Here is a 22,265-nt window from a genome sequence, read left to right on the forward strand (position 1 = left end):
ACTACTAGAGAAGACTTGTGGGGGGAGGGTGGTGTCCTAGCAGTCGGACCCCTGCAATCCGATATTTATCACCTGTCCTTGTGATAGGTGATAATTCATTTCTGTGGATAACCCTGTAAAACATCTTTTCTAGGTTAATATTTTTATATTTTAATGATTATATACATATTTGCAACATTTTTTAATTGTTCCTGTTCATCCAAAAATAAAATAAAAAGATATATTATTTTTAAAGTATCCGACCGTCTTGTTCAGCTCCTCTGCAGACCTTTTGTGTTTCCTTGGTTAACACAAAATCCTGCGCTTAGCTTGCAGTCAGGTTTTACGTCTTCTTTCTGCCCCCTCAGTTTAGCAAAGGTAAAGGGAAGAATTGTGTACACTATATAGCACTGTACAGTATGTTGGTGCTGTGTATTTGCGCATTACTTTCACATTATTGATATGTCATAGGTGCATGAACGGTACTTATTTTTTTTGTTATATTTTTTTTATATTGCTCTAAAATATTTTTCACATACAATGAGCTGTGAATTTTTTTTTTTATTTTTTTTTTAGCAGTATGAAAGCTTGTTGTATTGTTAAACTTTTCATAACAATGGCATCTACATCTGCTATTGTTTTTTTTGTTTTTTTTACACCATTCACTGTATATAACGTTATATGGGCTGTTAGATATGCAGCGATATCTGTAGCATTTAAAGAGGACCTATTAATGCAAAATTTAGTGCATTCTGCAGGCAGCATGTTAAAGAGCAGGAGGAGCTGAGCAGATTGATATATAGTTTTGTGGGAAAATATTCAGTAAAAATTGTAATTTATACATTTAAATATCAGCTCTTTCTGAGTTCAGTTGTACACAGAGAGGTGTTATCAGGGATAACATTCGCTATGTAAGTGTATATACAGAGATAGCTGTCGGTCACTGATAGCTGTACATGGGAGAGGTGTTATCAGTGATTCATAGCATTCTCTGTGTAAGTGTGTATACATAGCTGTCAGTTATTGATAGCTGTTCACAGAGAGGTGTTATCAGTGATTGATAGCATTCCCTGTGTAAGTGTGTATACAGAGATAGCCGTCAGTCACTGATAGTTGTACACGGGGGAGGTGCTATCACTGATTGATAGCAATCTCTATGTAAGTGTGTATACATAGCTGTCAGTTATTGATAGCTGTACACAGAGAGGTGTTATCAGTGATTGATAGCATTCCCTGTGTAAGTGTGTATACAGAGATAGCCGTCAGTCACTGATAGTTGTACACGGGGGAGGTGCTATCACTGATTGATAGCAATCTCTATGTAAGTGTGTATACATAGCTGTCAGTCACTGATATCTGTACACAGGGAGGTGTTATCAGTGATTGATAGTATTCTCTGTGTAAGTGTGTATACAGAGATAGCTATCAGTCATTGATAGCTGTACAGGAGGGAGGTGTTATCAATGATTGATAACATTCTCCGTGTACATGTGTATACAGAGCTGTCAGTCTCTGATAATTGTAGATGGGGAGCTGTTATCAGTGATTGATGGCATTCTCTGTATAAGGGCTCATGCACACGACCATTGTTGTTTTGCGGTCCGTTTTTCACGGATCCGTTCAGTATCTGAGGTTATTTTCCTCTGATTTAAGTCCTCTTCCATTCCGTTATTGCACAAAACATTTCCATATTGTTTCCGTATTTAATCAGTTTTTTTGCGGATCGTATACAGAAACAGTAACTTATTAATCACCAAACACATAAGCAATATGGGCTGGACATAGCATTTCTACAGTATGGATCCGCAAAATACGGATGAAATCCGGATAACATACGGATGTGTTCCACGTTTTTTTTTTTTTTTTTTTTTGCAGACCCATTGACTTGAATGGGGCCTCGGATTGTGATTTGTGGACAATAATAGGACATGCACTACTTTTTTGCGGAATGTCCATGTGGACAAACAGAAACGGAATGCACACGGAGTAACTTCTGTATTTTCTACAGCCCCATTGAAGTGGATGGTTCCGCATACGGTCCGCAAAACCCCCAGAATGGAAGCGGAAAGAAAATACATTTGTGTGCATGAGCCATAAGTGTGTATACAGAGATAACTGCCACTCACTGATAGTTGTACACATGTTCTTAAGAGTAGAGGTTTAAATGTATAAATTACAAATTTGCTCAGCTCCTCCAGCTTTATAACATTCTGCCTGAAGATTACACTACACTTTGTGGTGGCCCTGATCACAGTTATCTCTGATCCTGACCATTACAATGGGATGCCAGCTGTTAATTACTGTACTGTTACATCTTGAGGCAGGTTTAACCCCTTAGGCCTCTTTCACACGGGCGTGAGTTTTTTTGCCCGGATAAGAGCCGGGTGCGTTGCGGGAAAATGCGCGATTTTTTCTGCGCAAGTGCAAAACATTGTCATGCGTTGCACTCGCGTGAGAAAAATCGTGCATGTTTGGTACCCAAACCCGAACTTCTTCATAGAAGTTCGGGCTTGGGATTGATGTTCTGAAGATTGTATTTAACTCATCTTAGTCCACTTGCTCGCGAAGCTGGCATCTCCTTATGTCTCCGCTGCTGATGAACAGGACCTGGGGTGAGCTGCTCCATTAAATACAGGTTAAGGACCTTCGATGACGTCACTCCGGTCATCACATGGTACGTCACATGATCTTTTACCATGGTGATTCACCATGGTAAAAGATCATGTGATGACCGGAGTGACGTCATCGAAGGTCCTTAAGCTCTATTTAATGGAGTAGCTCACCCCAGGTCCTGTTCATCAGCAGCGGAGACACAAGGAGATGCCGGCTTCGCGAGCAAGTGGACTAAGGTGAGTTAAATTTTTTTTTATTTTTTTTTAACCCCTCTAGCGCTGGTTTACTATGCATTCTGTATTCAGAATGCTATTATTTTCCCTTATAACCATGTTATAAGGGAAAATAATAATGATCGGGTCTCCATCCCGATGGTCTCCTAGCAACCATGCGTGCAAATCGCACGGCATCCGTACTTGCTTGCGGATGCCATCCGATTTTCACACACCCCATTCACTTCTATGGGGCCTGCGTCACGTCAAAATCGGAAAATATAGAGCATGCTGCGATTTCAACTGAACGCACAAGTGATGCGTTAAAAACATCGCTCATGTGCACAGCCCCATAGAAATGAATGGGTCAGGATTTAGTGCGGGTGCCATACGTTCGCCGCACGGATCGCACCCGCACGGAAAACTCGCCCGTGTGAAAGGGGCCTTAAGGTAATGCTGCTCCATACTCGGCAGGTGCCGGCTGTATCATACCGCAGGCACCCGGCCACAGTGACGGGTAACTGCTCCCTCTGCTTTCTAATCAGAGCCCCCACAGTGAAATTGCAGGGCTCCAATCGGTTACCATTAAGTAAGGGGGCTAATGGTTATAAAAAAAATAAAAAGTATTAAGATTAAATCACCCTCCTTTCCCAATTTTACATAAAAACTAACAAAAAAATAAATAAAACATATTAGGCATCACCGCATCCCAAAATGTCTGTACTATTAAAAAAATATATATTTTATTTCCTGTGTTTCACCGTAATGGGGGGGGAGACACACGCAATTCGCCATTTTTTAGTTTTCATGTCCCCCCAAAAATTGAATAACAGTGATCAAAAAGTCGTACAGACCACAAAAATGCTACCAATAAAAACTACAGTTCTTTACGCAAAAAACAACCCATACAGCTCTGTAGATTTAAATATAAAAAAGTTATGGCTGTCCTAAAATGGCAATGCAAAGAAAATTTCGATTTTTGTATTAAAAAAAAAAAGTAAACCGAATAAAAACTATGCAAGTTTGGTATCGCCGTCATCGAATTAAGTTGCAGAATAAGGACGTCATGCCATTTTTAGCTCCCATGGAACGCCGTTGCCTTCTCAAACAGCTGATCGGCGGGGGGTCCCGGGTGTCGGATCCCCGCCGATCAGAAGCTGATGATCTATCCAGAGGATAGATCATCAGTTAATTGAAAGTGCAGAACCCCTTTAACACAGTAGAGGGTCCCCTGTTCTCTTGAGTGGTGGCGTTGGCATCAATGAATCCCTTTAACCCCTTAACGCAAAACACTGTGCATGTACGGCAGGGTAAGTTGTGCCAGAACGCATTCCGCCGTACATGCATGGCGGGCTGATCGGGCGGGTGCAGGAGCTGCGCCCGCCCGATCACTGCAGGGGCCCGGCAGTCCCTGATAGCCGGGCCCCTGCTGTATCCGCCGGCATCGCTCTTTACAGCGATGCCGGCGGATTGACCACTTCTGTGCCGCGGTCATCGCTGACCGCGACATAGAAGGGGTTTGCTGCCGGTGAGGGCGCCCATCGGGTCCCCGCTCTGCTGTGGCAGCGACCCGATGTGTGACAAAGCAGCCTGATGCCGTGCAGAATCTGCCCAATGCCTTGCACAGCATCGGTACCTGCCTTTTAAGGGGGCTGAGGAGATCCAGCCTCAGGCTCGTCTCCTAGGCAACCTGTTGGTGTATTATTCAGTGTAATACACCTAAAGGCAATGCATTAGAATACAGATGTAGTGTAATGCTTTGCAGAGGGGATCAGACCCCTAAAAGTTGAAGTCCCAGAGTAGGACAGAAATAGTTTAAAAAAAAATGTGTTTTTAATAAAAGTTTTTAAGTAAAAAAAAACACCCATTTTCCCAGATTTTATAATAAAAAAATAGAAAAACACAGATATTAGGTATCACCGCACAGTGTTTTGCGTTAACTCGCTCTATAAATATATCACATGATCCTCCCCACCCGATAAACACCATAAAAAATAAATAAAAACTATGTAAAAAAAATGCCATTTTTGTCACCTTACATCACAAAAAGTGCAACACCAAGTGATCAAAAATGCATATGTCCCACAAAATGGTACTAAAAAAAACGTCACCTCATCCCGCAAAAAATGAGACCCTAAATAAGAAAATCGCTCAAAAAAATAAAATAAACTATGGCTCTTAGAACATGGAGACATTAAAGCATCATTTTTTTGTTTCAAAAATGCTGTTATTGTGTAAAACTTAAATAAATAAACAGTATACATATTAGGTATTGCCAGGTCCGTAACAACCAACTCTATAAAAATATCACATGACCTAACCCCTCAGGTGAACACCGTAAATAAAATAAAAACCGTACCAGAAAAAGCCATTTTTTGTCACTTTACATCACAAAAATTGTAACACCAAGCTAATAAAAAGGCGTATGCCCCGCAAAATAGTACCAATGAAACCGTCACCTCATCTCGCAAAAAATGATACCCTAACTAAGACAAACGGTAAAAAAATAAAAAAAAGCTATGGCTCTCAGACTATAGAGACACTAAAACATCATTTTTTTTTGTTTCAAAAATGCTATTATTGTGTAAAACTTAAATAAATAAAAAGTCTACATATTAGGTATTGCCACGTCCGTAACGATCTGCTCTATAAAAATGTCACATGACCTAACCCCTCGGGTGAACGCTGTAAATATAAATAAATAAAAATTGTGCTAAAACAACCAATCAGCGGATAATAAAAAAAAAAATATGGCGTTTAGAAAATGGAGACACAAAAACATAATTTATTTAAAAAAAATGCTTTATTATGTAAAACTGAATATAACAAACAAAGAAAGTAGACATATTTTAAAATAAAAACAGTGCCAAAAAATCAATTTCTTAGTTACCTTGCCTCACAAAAAGCGTAATATAGAGCAATTAAAAATCATATGTACCCCAAATAGTACCAATAAAACTGGCACCTTATCCCCTAGTTCAGGCATGGCCAACCTCTGGCTCTCCAGCTATTGTAAAACTACAACTCCCATCATGCCCTGCTGTAGGCTGATAGCTGTAGACTGTCCAGGCATGATGGGAGTTGTAGTTTTGCAACAGCTGGAGAGCCTCAGGTTGGCCATCTCTGCCCTAGTTTCCAAAAGCGGGTCACTTTTTGGGAGTTTTTACTGTAAGGGTGCTTCAGGGTGGCTTTAAATGGGACATGGCATCTAAAAACCAGTTCAGCAAAATCTTCCTCCCAAAAACCATATGGTGCTCCTTTTCTTCTGTGCCCTGCCGTGCGCCCTTACATCAGTTTACGACCACATGCAGGGTGTTTCTGTAAACCGCAGAACCAGGGTACTAAATATAGAGTTTTGTTTGGCTGTTGACACTCAATGTGTTAAAGAAAAAATGGTTTAAAATGGAAAATCTGCCCAAAAAGTGAAATTTAGAAATGTCATCTCCATTTTCCTTTAATTCTTGTGAAACACCTAAAGGGTTACCAGTTTGTAAAATCAGTTTTGAGTAACTTGAGGGGTGTAGTTTGTACAATAGGGTCATTTATGGGGGGTTTCCACTATGTAGGCCCCACAAAGTGACTTCAGACCTGAACTGGTCCTTAAAAAGTAGGTTTTGGAAATTTTCTTAATTTTTTTAAAAATTGCTTCTAAAATTCTAAAGCCTTCTAACGTTCCAAAAAAAATAAAATGACATTTACAAAATGATGCAAACATAAAGTACACATATTGGGAATGTTAATTAAAAAATGTTTTATGAGGTATCACTTTTTGTTTTAAAAGCAGAGAAATAGAAATTTTTCCAATTTCTGGTACATTTGGGTTTTTGTCATAAATAAAGGTGAAATATATCGACTCAAATTTTTGACTGTCATGAAGTGTAATGTGTCATGAGAAAACAATCTCAGAATGGCTTGGATAAGTAAAAGCGTTCCAAAGTTATTACTACATAAAGTGACATGTCAGATTTGCAAAAATCTGTTCCTTAAGGGGAAAAATGGCCGGTCCTTAAGGGGTTAATGTGTTGTTATTATTATTATTATTTTTTTTTTTTCAGCTTGAAACATTATGGGGAAATAAATGCCATTCCGAATGAGTTAACATTTATATTTTACATTTCAGATTAGTCAGAAAAAGCTAAAAAAATACGAGCGTGAGTATCACATGATGAGAGAGCAGCAAGCACAGCAGGAAGACCCAGTTGAAAGATTTGAGGTGAGTAATGGCGTGTTTTACACTTTCATTCATTTTCTGTTAATTTTTTCACACTTCATAGAATATTATACAGTTACACTGGTCAACCAGAATGGATTTACTTTTATTGATGTGCATCAATCCAGAAAAGCCCCAAGTATTTTCTAGCCCAGTATGTGAGTGTAGGCGTGTTTCCACAGAGACATTGTAGGGAAAATGTAGAACATATTTAAGAATGCTGTATGTAATTCATATATGTTCCGTTGTCGGAATAGACGAGGTGGAATGTGCAATGTCAACCATTGTCTATCACTGCTTTTGATTCCTAATTTTTGAAGCCATGCCCTTCTTACTATCTCTCCCGCACTAGGCTCATGTCCACAAGATGGCTGCTGACGGAGGGGCTTATGACCATACACGTCATTCAGCCCCCATGATTCAGACACACTGCTCTGGTCATAAATCTAGCGCAGTGGGACAGTGCAGTGTGTTTGAGCGGTGGAGTGCTATGTACGGTCACATGCCCCTCCATCGGCAGCCATTGCTGGGGCATGAGCTGGGTGCGGATGGGACAGCAGGCTTGCTGAACAAGAGGGTGAGTGTATGGCTTAAAAAATTAAAGGGGTTGTGCAGAAGCTACCTATTGATGACATATCGTTAGGATATCTGATAGCGTGGAGACCCGTCTCCTGGTTAAAGAGCAGGCGGTGCTCATATGAGCCCTACTTCCTCTTCAAGATCACAGAGTGCGTCATCTTGCTTGCAGCGGCGGCAAATGTGAATGGAACAAGCACTTTAAATAAAGAGACTTCAGAGACGTCGCGGCGTGTGATGTTAAAGAGGAAGAAGAGCTCGTACGAGCGCCGCCTTCTCTTCAAACAGCTGATCGGCAGGGGTGCCGGGAATCGGACACCCACTGATTTAGATATTGATGACCTCTCCTGAGGTTAGGTCATCAATATGTACTGGCTGCCCAACCCCTTTAAGAAAATAGTGCGGAACTTAAAGAAAGGATATATTAATAAATGGGTGATGTTCATCTTCAGCATTCATTAACACTGCACAGAACTGCTTGTAACTGACCTGATGGAACATACTTTTACTATATTCATTATTTTTCTGTTGAGCCTAATCTAAATCGATGTGATCAGCGCGTTACTGTCTTCACATCACTCAGCCTAGTGTAGTTAGTTTGTACCCTTGGCGTCCGGACAAGTTATACGTTTGTTCAGGTTGACTTCATATCTAACAAAGCTTGGTGGAGCTTGGATTACTCATTCTCTCCTGACCGCCTCTGTATACGAGGGGAACACAACATACAGTACACTCCTGTACATACACCCAAAGCTTAAGACTTTTGGCAAATATAAAAACTCTCTCTTGTTTTTCTAGCGTGAAAACAGGCGGCTCCAGGAGGCAAATATGAGGCTGGAGCAAGAAAATGATGATTTGGCTCATGAGTTAGTTACCAGCAAGATTGCCCTGCGTAAGGACCTGGATAATGTAAGGACAATAGCTATTTATCTCTACCCTTGACACTTTTATATCTCTTACATTTTGAGTTTTGACTAATCACCTGTAACGTTTCCATAGACCTATGCTTAGTCCCATATTATGAGGACCTGTAAGAATGATGCTGATTGGGAACTACGTTAAAGGGAATAGGTCACCATTTTTATGCTACCTTGTCTAAGATTAACATAAACTGGTGACAATCTGGTTAAGGCTACTTTCACATCTGCGGTTCCCTTTCCGGGTTTGAGATGCGTCAGAGGATCTCAAAGCCAGAGGAAAAAGCTTCAGTTTTGTCCCAATCATTGTCAATGGGGACAAAGCTGAACAAACCAGAACGGAGTGCGCCAGAATGCGTTCCGTTGTGCCAGATCCGGCATGTTCATTTTCAATATAATACAACCGGATCCGTTCTGAACGGATGCCGACGGTTGTATTATTCAAACAGATGCGTTTTGCGTGGTTTTGAGATCCCATGCCGGATCTCAAAGCCAGACAGCAAAAACGCATATGTGAAAGTAGCCTAAAACACTGGGTCACTTACTTTCTTTGACCTAACTGTTTGCTTAAATGGTTTGCCCAATCTAAAGGGTGTATTGGACACCGCAATGCCGCAGACGATTGTCAGGATGGTAGCGTTCCCTCCCGGCAATCGTCAGATAGCTAGCTGAGGACACCACAGCTATTACATGCAGCAATGTCCTCCGTTTCATGGGGAGGAGCGATCGCTAGGTCATCACTCGTCCCCATCCAGGGCAGCAGTTTGCAGCCAGCAGATCGCTGTTACACAGTGCAATCTGCCACCGGCACCATTGTGATTTTTAAGCATGCATTGGGCATTTGGAGGCAGTATTAGACTGCCAAACGATTGCTAACAAGCGTTCATAGGAATACTCGTTAGCGCTCATCTTTTATAGGATCTGACAGTCTAATACACCCTTAAGAGCCGACTGAGCCATTGTCCCTGTTGGACATGAAGTGGCTCGGTCTTGTGACCACTGCGGCCAATTACTGGCCTCAGCAGTCATGTGTGTTAAAGGGACACTGTCACCTGCATTTTGGGTATAGAGCTGCTGACATGCACTGCTAGATCGCCGCTAGCACGTCCACAATATACATTCCCTATAGCTCTCAGTGCTTTTATTTTGTTAAAAAAAACAATTTTATATATATATATATATATATATATATATGTATGTAAATGAGGCAAGTAAGAAGCCCAAGGGGCTGTTACTAATGTCTCTGGTGCCCAGCCACACCCACTGTGAAGGAGCCCAGCACCGCCCGCATTCTCCGAATCTCCTCCTTGCTCCCCGACGTCACAAAACTAAAGCGTATGTGCATTGACGGTATGGTGGTCATTCCCTGTGCTGGCATCAGCCTCAGGGAACGAGCCGGCACGCGCGAGATTACAGCACTTCAACTATGTGACATCAGGGGAGCAAGGAGGAGATTCGGAGGATGCGGGTGGTGCTGGGTTCCTTCACAGTGGGCATATCGCTACAATGAAAACGGAGTCGGGAAATGAACGGCTATTGCCGTCTGCCCCATAGAAATGAATGGGAGCAGGGGCCGCGCATGCGTGGTGCACTCCCATGCACTTCTTTGGGAGCAGCACTTTGTGGTGGATGGACCCCGGGAAATCTCCCGGGGTCCTCCAGCCACAGCGCTCCCCACTTCGTTCCCGTTGTAGGTGCGGGACCCGCACCTATCAGACAATGGGGGCATAACCTAGCCATATGCCCCCATTGTCTGAGATGGGAATACCCCTTTAAGTTACAGAGGCTCCTGCAGGCTATTCCGAGTATCAGTAGTCTCCATCCAGTGGTGGACCAGCTGTTGGGAAGTTAAACTCCCAGCATACTCAGGGCTTCACAACGGCCAGAGAGCGACAGTTCGGAGACCACTGCTCTACAGCATACTGCGCCATCGTATCATATATGGTAAGGTCAGAGATTACTTATTCTAAATATATCTTCTTCACCATAGAATATTTACCTGATTGGAAATTAAAGGGTTGGTAGGATTGTATGAGATTAGAGAGAGATCTGAAAACAGCACCTGTGTCAGGTAATGCAGCTTATCCTTATTTACTTGAATGGGGCTGAGCTGCAATACCATAACTGGCCTATGGGGAAAAAGTGGTGCTGTTTCCAGAAAAAGAAGCAGACAACTTTTTCTATCCTACACAAATTGGCAGCTTTGCGAACAAGAATGGGCATGGTTACAATAGATCCGCGGATGCAACACGGACACTACACATGTCATCCATATATTTTGCAGGCGGCAGAATACATACGGTCGTGTGAAAGCTGTATGGGCACCTTTAGCTTACTGAACTTTGCCTTTCTGAAAGTTCTTGTAACCTCCTTTTTTAAAGTGTCACTGATTATTAACCTTGTTTTGATGCCCTTCTTCCACAATCTGTGGCTTCTGGCGCTTCCTCTCCTCATATGACATTGTCCCTGTCATGTTCTTTCTTATTCTTACAAGTCTCATAGCTCAGGACGACAGGTGATTGCCTCTTACAAGGTCCCTGCACTCCTCTTGTGCTGCCGTGAGCATCACCGTGACGTCCCATGTGACCAAACGTCGTCCAGTCCTATGTGAATTAATCGTAAAGGGGTAGCCACTTCTGACATTCATGTTAGGCTACTTTCACACTTGCGTTTAGAGCGGATCCGTCTGGGTTCTGCCCAGACGGATCCGCTCATATAATGCAGACGATGGGATCTGTTCAGAACGGATCCGTCTGCATTATATTGTAGAAAAAATTCTAAGTGTGAAAGTAGCCTCAGACGGATCCGTCCAGACTTTACATTTAAAGTCAATGGGGGACGGATCCGTTTGAAAATTGAGCCATATAGTGTCAAATTCAAAAGCACCTGTTTGCCTCCACGCGGCCAGGCGGACACCCGAACGCTGCAAGCTGTGGTCGGGTGTCTGCCTGCTGAGCAGAGCGGAGGCCAAACTCTGCCAGACTGATGCATCCTGAGTGGATCCGGATCCACTCAGAATGCATTAGGGCAGTACGGATCCGTTTTAGCCATACTGAACCACATGACTGCACTTGGCTCTTTCCAGACTAGACAACCCTTTCATAGAGATAATCAGTCAGCTCTCTGGAAGAAGGTGGTGGTGCTCGTATCCTGGGATTTCAGGCCTATACATCCAAGTAGAAGTGGATCAGCGCTCGCCCTTTGATGCTACTAAATCTTCACTTTGCCATAAACAGAATACAGGCAAATGTGACGCGTTTTGGCTATGCAGACTTTTTTGAAAAGCAGTTTGAAAAAGGCTGTTTAACTAAAACGCGTCACATTTGCCTGTATTCTGTTTATGGCAATTAAGTGAAGATTTATTAGCATCAAAGGGCGAGCGCTGATCCACTTCTACTTAGACAACCATGACAGCAGATCCCTGTAATAAAGACACATAACGCACACTAACGATAAAAGATTCTTTTGTTTTTTAGGCAGAGGAAAAGGCAGATGCCCTAAATAAAGAATTGCTGATGACGAAGCAGAAATTGATTGATGCAGAAGAGGAAAAGAGACGACTAGAAGAAGAGTCTGGTCAGGTACAGGTTTTGACATAATAACTTGGTGTACTATACAACGCACATTTAAAGGGGTGTCTAGTTAAAAATCTTTTTGTCTTTTTGAACTTGATTGACTCCCCCTGGATATTACACACTGCGTATGCCTAAATACACAGGAGGTGTGGTGGTCACCTACAGCCACAGTTCAGTGGACAGTCTTCCATCTTCCTTGTTAAAAGGGACACTCCAGAAAAAACTCATCCTGTGTTATACCTAGTAAAGGGGCCTAGGGGGCGAGCATGACACAGGAATGGTGCACTGGGCATAACACAGTGGATGCTTTTGGCTGGAGTGTTCCTTTTAGAAGATCGTGTGTGTTTTTTTGGAACAGTTTTATTATCTTACTCTTTCGGTTAGTGTAGGTTTTCTACTTGTTTGTCATCCACTTACAGTAATTAAATGTATCCTCCAATTAATAAAAGTGTAGTGTGTGCAGAGTTGTCACTGTAGTAGCACAGAATTACCACTGTTCAGAACTTTCAGATTGTCTATTGACTTTTTAGTCATGTTGGTATGGGCTCGTTCACACGACCGTTGCCCCTCCGTGCCCGTGCTGTGGACCGCAAATTGCGGTCTGCAATGCACAGGCACCGACCGTGGGCCAGCCGCATGCGAAACGCAGACCCATTCAAGTGATCCGTCCGTTCCGCAAAAAGATAGAGCAAGTTCTATCTTTTTCCGTGCTTCCGTTCCGCATCTCCGGATTTGCGGACCAATTCAAGTGAACCGGTACGCATCCGTGATGCAGAATGCACACAGCCAGTGCCCCGTGTATTGCGAATCCGCCGTATGCGGGCCGCAATACAGCAACGGAGGGGCAACTGTCGTGGCCCTAACAGTACTAGATGAGATCACTTGACTGAATGATTTGAATAATGGATTTCCTTGAGATCAAATAAAATGGTAATTAAGGCTGAATACTACAAAAAAAATCAGTTAACCCTTTTGCTCCCAAGTTCCTTTCTTTCTGTCGTAATAGATTTTATTGACCCTGTGGATTCAGTGTTAGACTTTACTTACCCGATAGTGAAAAAAAAGTTCATTTAAAAACAGATACACTGTTAGTTTTTCATGTCCATTTTGCATTACTGTGTGCATCTATTTCCTGGCAGTTTTTTACCAGCTTATTAAAACTGCAATTGAAAGTTTTGCTGCTCACAGGATGCTTCAGGACCCGTGTTCCCAGCGTGATCATGTGACATTATGCTGAGAGCATCAGGTCCTGCTGCCTCCGCTGAGGGGCAAATGTCCATCTGCAGTCAAGTGGATAATGCGATTTTTAATTTTTTACTTTTAACCCCTGAAATACCCTTGTAACTGTTTTTAATGGCCATCAGATGGGTGCATCCCTGTCTACCTACGTACCTGCCTTTTAAAAAAAAAAACGGCTGCGTGACGGCCGTCACTGCCATGTGAATGAGGCCTTAGTCTGAGAAGTAAATACATCAGTGTCCACCTTGTTTCTTCCATAAGTCCTGCAGGGAAGTAAACTAGTTCTGCACTATACTATACACGAACGCAGCTAATCAACATTATAAACTTTAGTAAGTATGGGTTTTTGGCGGTGGGGGTGAAATTCTGAGGTTAATTCATATTTGTACACCATTTATCCGATGATAGTTCATATAAATGGGGCAGTCACAGGAATATCTGCAACCAATTTTCTACATGTACCGTATATATAAATTTGTGCAGAGAAGCACAATGAGGAGAATTATTATCCATAGCAGCAGCTCTTTTCCTGTAACTTTCACATCTTCTAACAATAGATGTGACTGGTGGAATTGAACATGTGCGACCTCCTAAGTAGGTGGACGTGCACATAACTATACAGATTAAGCACCAGAACTAGAGCATGTGTGTTAAAAAGTAGCTCGTTTTTTATGCTGCATTATATTACAATAACTACATTTAATGGTGGCACATATTGCACAATGAAACTTAGTGCCACTTCTTTCAACTCAAGGTAACCACTAACATATGTAAAAAAAAAAAAAACTATTTGAAGGTGTTCACCAACTGCATTTGGCAGAAGCCTGAAATCTAAAATAGCTTCTTTCAGGACTCCTTTGTAACATCATTGTGACTGCAAAACCACACGTGCAACCACAATTGTAGCCTACTTCTGTTCTTTTTATATTGTTTTGCAGTTGAAGGAAATGTGTCGAAGAGAACTTGATAAGGCAGAATCGGAAATCAAGAAGAACAGCTCTATCATCGGAGATTACAAGCAGGTATACCTCTTGACAGTCTTATTTCTGTATGTTCTGATTTGTGGAGGGGTGTTGTTTACATTGTCATTTTTTAGTACATAGAGGCCGGTCAGAAATAATGCATTCTGTTATGCCCAGCACAGAGCCTAAGGGGGTGCTGCGCGACGCAGAGATTCAGACACAACCAAACCCCCTGGTGCCATGCACCAGGCATGCGTTATTCCTGTTATTTCATTAGTGCCGCTAATTTGACACACAGCCATGCCTGGGGCCAGTTTGACTGGATGACTATTACCCTATGAGTTAAGGTATCTTAAGTTTCTCTTAATGGGGTCACTTTAACTGATATCTACAGTATATATTAATAGACATTTTATATAGACTTTTATACTATGTGTTTTGTGAATTCTCTAAATTATCTATTCAGTGGCGGTGCATGGCTCAGTGATTGAAGGGTATGCGACTGCCTAACAACAATATATCATGATACAGAGAAGTTTCCCCAATTTTTGTAGGGTAGCAGTTTAAAAGGCTAATCACAGGATTCAGATCAGAAACGTACTCAATAGTCAGACACTTCAGGCCCATGAGGATCTTCATTCTTTGGCACTTCAAAAACCTTCAATATACCTACCCAGATATTATTGATGCTCTACCCAGTGATACTGGTGCACACTAGGGATAAGCGAATCTACTTCGGATGAAACATCCGAAGTTGATTTGCATAAAACTTCATTCTACTACTGTACGGAGCAGGAGCTCCGTGCAGTATTAGACTGTATTGGCTCCGATGAGCCAAAGTTATTGCTTCGCGAAGTCCCGAGAGACTTTGCGCAATAACTTCATAAATTAATTTTTACTGTAAAAAAACATTTCCCAAACTCAGTGTCACGGTCTCGGTGTTGTTCGCTGTGACACGTTTGCCTTGTATGCTGGTTGCCTGGTGCAACATGTAGTTTTTGCAGCATGTGTGTGCACTGTATCCTGGTTCCTTCCCTGTCTGGTACTTGTGCGGTAAAGGTTCTGGGCAGGGTGTGGTCACTAGGTGCTATTTCATCCTGTTGCTGAGGGCCAGGAGGTTTAGTTGTCCTCCAGCCTTTGTTTGGTGCTGGAGCTTTGCTCCTGTCCTGGGTGTTCCATCTGCCCAGTTCTTGAGGGCCACCTAGTGAGACATTGATGTCACCTTCCCTTCCTACTATGTTTATATGTGTGGTATGGTTTATGTTTCGGGTAGGTGTTGTATGTCTAGTTGTTTTCCCATGCCTGGTCCGTTTCTGGTGTGAATAGTGCTGCATGGATGCTAGACATTTTCCCCTGTCTGTGCCTTCGGTGAAAGGGCTATTGAGTTCCCCGGAGGGGGAACAACGAGTCATTGTGCAGCTCTGCCTGAGGCCGCCATGCTTCCTCTACGTATGGGGGTCCAGGCAGTTACTGGTGTGCTGGGTTCTGTGTTTGTTTGTACTGTGTTCTGTATGGAGTTTGGGTTCCAGTACATATGCATGGGTTCCAGAACTTCATTGAAAACTTGTTGTTAGATGTTCTAGGGGTCAGGTGGACCTGCGCTAGAACATGTTAGTAAGTTTTGCCTTTCTCTTTCCTTTATTTCTAGACCTGAGGGAGATTCTGGTTCATCCTTCTGGTGGAGGAACTGGTCATCTCTAGTCCTGACACTATTACCAGGGTTCTACAGGGTGAGTTAGGGCCCTAGGTTCCGGTGTAAGAACTTCCCTACCATCGAGGCCTGTTCATACTTGTAGTTTGTTAGGGTTGCTCTAGGAGGTGACCAGCTCCCTTTCCCAAGGGTCCAGGCTTAGTTTCTGTTCCCGTTTCCCATCAGTGTTCGGTGTGGAGTTTTCCCCCCACACCGCACCGTGACACTCGGGTTCGGTTCCAAGTGGTACCTTGGAACCGAACCAGAGTTCGGGAAATAGTTTTTTACAGTACAAATTAATTTATGAACTTATTGTACGAATTCCCGTGATACTTCGCACAGCAATAACTTTGGCTCATCGGAGCCAATACATTCTAATACAGTATTAGAACAAAGTTTTATGCAACTCGACTTCGGATGTTTCATCCGAAGTTGATTCACTAATCTCTAGCCAAAACATTCCAATACTGTATGGAGCTCCTGCGAAGTTTAGAACGAAGTTTTATGCAAAGTTTTATGTTTCATCCGAAGTCGATTCGCTCATCCCTAGTGCACACCATCTGTGAGTTAGAGTAGTTTTTTATTTTGGATCATGAGGTTCCCCATGGGAATTCCTCTGAAGAGAAGGTAAGTATATCTGTTCAGAATTTCAGGTTATTCCCCGCTTTGCTGGTCTTGACAATATGTACAATTGTTGCATCTATGATTCCATGAGGGTTTAGTCTTCATTCATACTGATGATACACAAATGGTTATTCAATGTTATTCAATGTAATATTTAAACGGCATAGCCATAGCCTTACTGATGAACTATGAGCAGCAATGATTTCTCTCATCTCCTGCTATACCTGTATGTTACCTGTCATATAAGGGAATTCAGTTCTGCAGATTTAAGAAACACTAGTGTGTCATCATATCATATTCTTTCTACATCTAGTTAAATGTGCATCAGTAGTGGTCTGTCAAAGCAGCTACTTATTTCAGCACTGTAGCATGTCGACATAGGTCATCAATATCAGATCAGTGGGAGTCCAGCACCTGGTTGAAGAGAAGGTGCGCAACGTGCCAGCGCAACCTTCTCTTCATTGTTTACCTGCTCGACATCGCAACCGCAGCGGTGAGCAAGTGTAATTACACCTAAGCTGTCCCATTCGCTTCTATGGGTCAACTGGTTCTTATACATTTGAGGAGGAACAAGCACTTCACTTCAACCAGATGATCAGCTGGGTCTGGGTGTTGGACCCCTGCCAATCTGATAACCATGACCTATCCTGAAGATATTTCATCAATAAAAATAACTGGACATAAAGAATATTATTTAGGGCTCTTTCACACTTGCGTTGTCCGGATCCGTCGTGTACGCCATTTGCCGGAATTACACGCCGGATCCGGAAAAACGCAAGTGAACGGAAAGCATTTGAAGACGGATCCGTCTTCAAAATGCGTTCAGTGTTACTATGGCACCCAGGACGCTAATAAAGTCCTGGTTGCCATAGTAGTAGTGGGGAGCGGTATACTTACCGTCCGTGCGGCTCCGGGGGCGCTCCAGAATGACGTCAGAGCGCCCCATGCGCATGCGATCACGTCATCCATGCGCGTGGGGCGCCCTGACGTCACTCTGAAGCGCCCCGGGAGACGCACGGATGGTAAGTATACTGCTCCCCCGCTCTCTGCATAGTCTCTCTAGCTTGTTCTGTATTGTTAGTGGAGAAATCGTCCATAGCATCAACAGCTGCTTTTTGCAGATCTCTCTCTATCCTGGCATAACTTTTTCTTAAATTAGAGCTATTGCTAATGAACACTCCCCTCATAAAGGCCTTAAATGCATCCCATACCGAACATATTTTTGATGTATTGTAGTTACGATCCCAAAATAACTCCATCTCCTGTTATTTTGCTTCATGGTTATCCATTATAGAAATCCAGTAAGGATTTAATCTAAATAGGGACCTAATCTTAAAGGGGTTGTCCGGGTTCAGAGCTGAACCCGGACGTACCTCCATTTTCTTCCAGGCAGTTCATGCTAAATCGCGCAGGGAAAAGGTATTTACAGGTGACAAACTGGGCTCTCCATGGGGCTGCCAGGAAGCCCGGTGACGTCACCGAACACACTGCCGGGCGGAAGCTTCCGCCCAGCAGTGTATTATTGAAAACAAAAGAGCCCGTGCCCTGCGCAGGGCAAGGGAGCGCATCGGAGCTCTGAACCTAGACAACCCCTTTTAATCTTTCTTCCACCATCCATAGCTCAATGGAGAGAGGTAGGTGATCCGATAGAGACTTAGCCTTGTATTTCATAAGTTTTATATAATTCAAATACTTTTTATTTATCAAAGTTAGATCTACCCTAGACATGGTCTTAACGGATTTACTAACACAAGAATGCACCTGTTTCACCGGCCCCAAATGTCCCCATACATCCACAAAACCAGATCCCTGGCAGAAGCAGGATAAAGGGGACCCCTGGGGCGGAGTAGAAACATCCCTCTCCATAAAGATCCTATCCCTTTCAGGATCAATGACACAGTTAAAATCCCATTCACTATGGAAGGGCACTCAGGCCACTGATCCATAAAGGTTAGTAAGCAATTAATAGGAATATGATCAGTGCTTGTATAATGGGAAATCAAAAGCTTTGTGGGTTCAGAAGCTTCTTCTGTCCTTATGTGAGTATTGTGGAGCAATGCATCCTTAGGCCTCATGCACACGACTGTTGTTTGGGTCCGCATCCGAGCCTCCGTTTTGGCGGCTCGGATGCGTAACTATTCACTTCAATGGGGCCGCAAAAGATGCGGACAGCACTCCGTGTGCTGTCCACATCCGTGGCTCCGTTCCGTGGCCCCGCTAAAAAAATATAGCATGTCCTATTCTTGTCCGCGCTTTGAAGAATAGGCATTTATATTGCCGGCGCCTGTTCCGCAAATTGCGGAAGGCAACACGCGCGGCTTCCGTTGCGGCGGACCACAAAAAACGGATTGGTTGTGTGCATGAGGCCTTACTGAAGTAAATTCCCGACTGCTGAGGTCCCAAATCAACACTCACATTTAAAGCAAACCTGTCACCATGAAAAAGCAAGGCGTCCTGTTACAGAGTAGGAGGGGCTGAACAGATTGATATATAGTTTATATGGGAAAAGATTAAGTGACTCTTGTAATTTATTCTTTCTTTAGGATTAGAGAGGGCGGGCTTATTGAGTGATTGACAGCTATCTCTGTGTATACAGAAATCGGAGGAGAGTTGGGAGGCTTCATACATATTAGATGGTCCTGCTGAAATCCCAAAAAGCAGAAAGCCCTATATCTGTCTGTACACATTAGAGAAATGATGGCGGTACCTGCAATTTCAAGAGGACCGGACGGCCATCTAATCTGTATCTGACCTCTCGATTCTGTCCTCAGGTGGAGAGATTATGTTGGATATAGTTGCTGTGTTGGATTTCAGCATGCCCAATCCTTTTGTTCTTAGGGAACTAAGGAGCTGTTCACATCTTGTTTTTGGCTGTACATCAAGCGAATACGTTTGTAAACAGTAAAAACATACGCCAACATATCGTTCTTTGTATCCATCGACCTTAAAGGGATTCTGTCATCAGAATTTAGGCCTATAAGCTAAACATATGGCAAGGTCCCTACTAATACACAGAATCCTAAAGTGACCTTATCAAATGCGCCTGTGGCTCTATAATCCTATAAAACAGGTTTATATCACCTGTCACTCACATCACAAATGTGTCCAAGGGGTCGTCTCACGATGCAGGGTGCCCGGCTGCAGCCATCTCCTTTCGGTGCCCAGCTTTTATTAGAGCCGCCTACCTCAGCCAGATCGCACGGGTGCATCAGGTTATACCTAGTGCGCACGAGCGGGGACTCCTGGCAGCGGCCTCGTTATGAGAAGTGCGCATGCGCCGGCCGGCGCACTTCGCATAACGAGGCCACTCGTTATACTACGTTTGCCCCATTATAGTCTAGTGGTTACATCAAGTAATGTTTCAATATGTTTTTCAGTTTATAAAAGTATAGGCTCACGTACAGCAGAAACACAATATGAACAATCCCCTATACAGTCCCAATAACCATGACCCAGCATAAACTGATCAAGATATCAGCAGATTGATTACTAGGTGAAAAATCAAGAAAGATGAAATCAGCCATTCCACTGAACATATCTCATGTTCATGACCCGGGCATCTTATCATGCATGGCGGATTATAGCCCCCATCTATAAGGAGCTATGTTCTCTTATGGAAGGCACCACATTTGACAATAAGCAGTGTTATCTGCCTTTTTATTGAAGTAGCTGCCGTCGGTTATTTTGACCATCAGCTACTTGTGCAATGTTGTCATCTGCCTAAAATTCAGAACATAGAAAAATAGGTTAACTGGTGGGCGTCTCATTCGACACAAGCGGATGTGCTGAGGATGTTTACCGGAGATATTTGTGCTCTGAGTGGGTGCCGAAAACATTCATTATTCATATGAAAACTCTACCATTGCATCGCTTAAACAATGAAAGCCCAAAAAAAAAAGCTTAGATGAAGAGCTGGGCGAAGTACAGAAATAGCCGATGTGGTCAGAATCGCTGATAAGTCTGGTCTCATACTGACGTCACCGATTCCTAGTGAATGGATTGCCGGCTGGATACTTCTGCTCACAGTCCTTGACGCAGTTGACAGGTCCAATTTTATTTTCCGTACATTCAGTGATGCTTTTACGTCTTTGTAGTTTTTAGAGGAATTTAATAAGTTGTGAATTTCAGTCATCTTTTTCCAAGGCTGTATTCACAAGTCATTTTTACGGCATATAAGCCAAATGTATGGCCCAGCTGTATGCCAAAGTGCTGCACACGACGCTATATCTATAGTCCCGACTTTAATGGCAGAATGCTCTGTGTAGCTCTCGGCCATCCCAGAGCATCAAGCCAATTCTAAGATGACAGAGAGCATTAGCAAACACAGCACTTAAAGCGAGCATTAGGTTTAGGCTGATGTCATGATGACATCACAAGCTTTCAGTTGTCACATGGAGATGAGGAGCATGCTCAGAGGACATGGTCTGTATCCTAGCATTCGTCTGCATACTGATCACAGCTAATGCCTGGCATTATCCGTGATCTGTATACAGAAGACCAGTGATGGCCAGTTTGCATGTGTTTCAGAGCGGCTGCGGCGCAGGCACAGGTGAGGACTTACCTCTGCATCGCCGGGCTTGGGAATAAAGATGGCAGATCGTATGTGTTCGTCGGCGAACACTGCGAACTGGCCATCACTGTAGAAGACTGCCCGGTGGAAGCCATGTCATGTCATCCCAGCTTCACCAAGTTAGATAAATGGTATATGTGTGTATATAATAGTACAAATACTCTCCTAACTCGCCTGTGTCACCAGGACATGGGTTTACGTCACATGGGCCCCACCCATAGTATACGGCATTATTATCATACAAAACATCACAGTTTTTTCGTCTCTTAAACACCGCCGTTTTTGCTTTTAACACCTAAAATAAAAATGCTTGTACCCAGGGGCGGACTAGGAACTTAAAGTGGCCCTGGAAAAAATACTTAAAGTCCCACTTTGTAGTTTGGTCCCAAATTGATGGAAGGCAGGGCCAGCAATACCATATTGTGGCACATTATACCACCCCAACAGAGCCAAATACCACAGTCCATCACAAAATACGTCCCCAGAAACTTCCACTGTCATACACTTTATGAAAAGTCTATGGCCACTCGGCCCCTGCTTGTACCTTGCGCCCATTTTACAGATCTAATATACCAGATAGTGGTAGTGGATAAAATAGCGGCGTTCCAGCAATTGTATGTTGGGCAGAGTATATGTTTGGTATTGCTTTACACATGAGAGACGGTTATAATATGCTGTAAAGCTTTTTGGGAAATTACATTTTACATAGAAAAAAGAATGCATTTTCCGACATGTTCCCTGTTTTCCCAAATATAATACAAACCAATGAAAAGATACTGGTTTTGTCTTGATACCACATTAAAGAGGTTTACAGGGACTTTTCTACTGATGACTCCGTATCTTATAAGTGGGGGGCTGACACTCGGGAGCCCCGCCGATCAGCTGTTTGAGAAGGCACCAGTGCTCACAGTAACGTCAGAGCCTTCTCTCTGCTCACCAAGCACAGTGATGTCCACAGTAGCGTCTGTGTTTGGTATCACAGCTCGGCCTCATTCACTTCAATGACCTCCAATATCAGAAGCATTCCTTCCCGACAATTGCCCACTCCTTCAGAATATGGGGGGCGATCACTAATGCCGTCGCTGGTCCCTATTCTGA

At 43.1% G+C, this 22,265-nt stretch overlaps 1 protein-coding gene across 3 annotated transcripts in view; it reads left to right on the forward strand.

Annotated features, from left to right (window-relative positions):
• Nucleotides 1-22,265, forward strand: part of RABGAP1 (RAB GTPase activating protein 1) — a 176,162-nt gene that overhangs the window by 143,554 nt on the left and 10,343 nt on the right. For all 3 annotated transcript variants that reach the window (XM_044269095.1, XM_044269096.1, XM_044269097.1), the window contains 4 exons: nucleotides 6,925-7,017; nucleotides 8,389-8,499; nucleotides 11,984-12,088; nucleotides 14,260-14,343. In XM_044269095.1, coding sequence (XP_044125030.1) covers nucleotides 6,925-7,017; nucleotides 8,389-8,499; nucleotides 11,984-12,088; nucleotides 14,260-14,343 — 393 coding nt within the window. The remainder of the gene's footprint in view (nucleotides 1-6,924; nucleotides 7,018-8,388; nucleotides 8,500-11,983; nucleotides 12,089-14,259; nucleotides 14,344-22,265) is intronic.

The sequence above is a fragment of the Bufo gargarizans genome, chromosome 9 (assembly GCF_014858855.1).
Source record: "Bufo gargarizans isolate SCDJY-AF-19 chromosome 9, ASM1485885v1, whole genome shotgun sequence".
In the NCBI taxonomy this organism is placed as follows: Eukaryota; Metazoa; Chordata; class Amphibia; order Anura; family Bufonidae; genus Bufo; species Bufo gargarizans.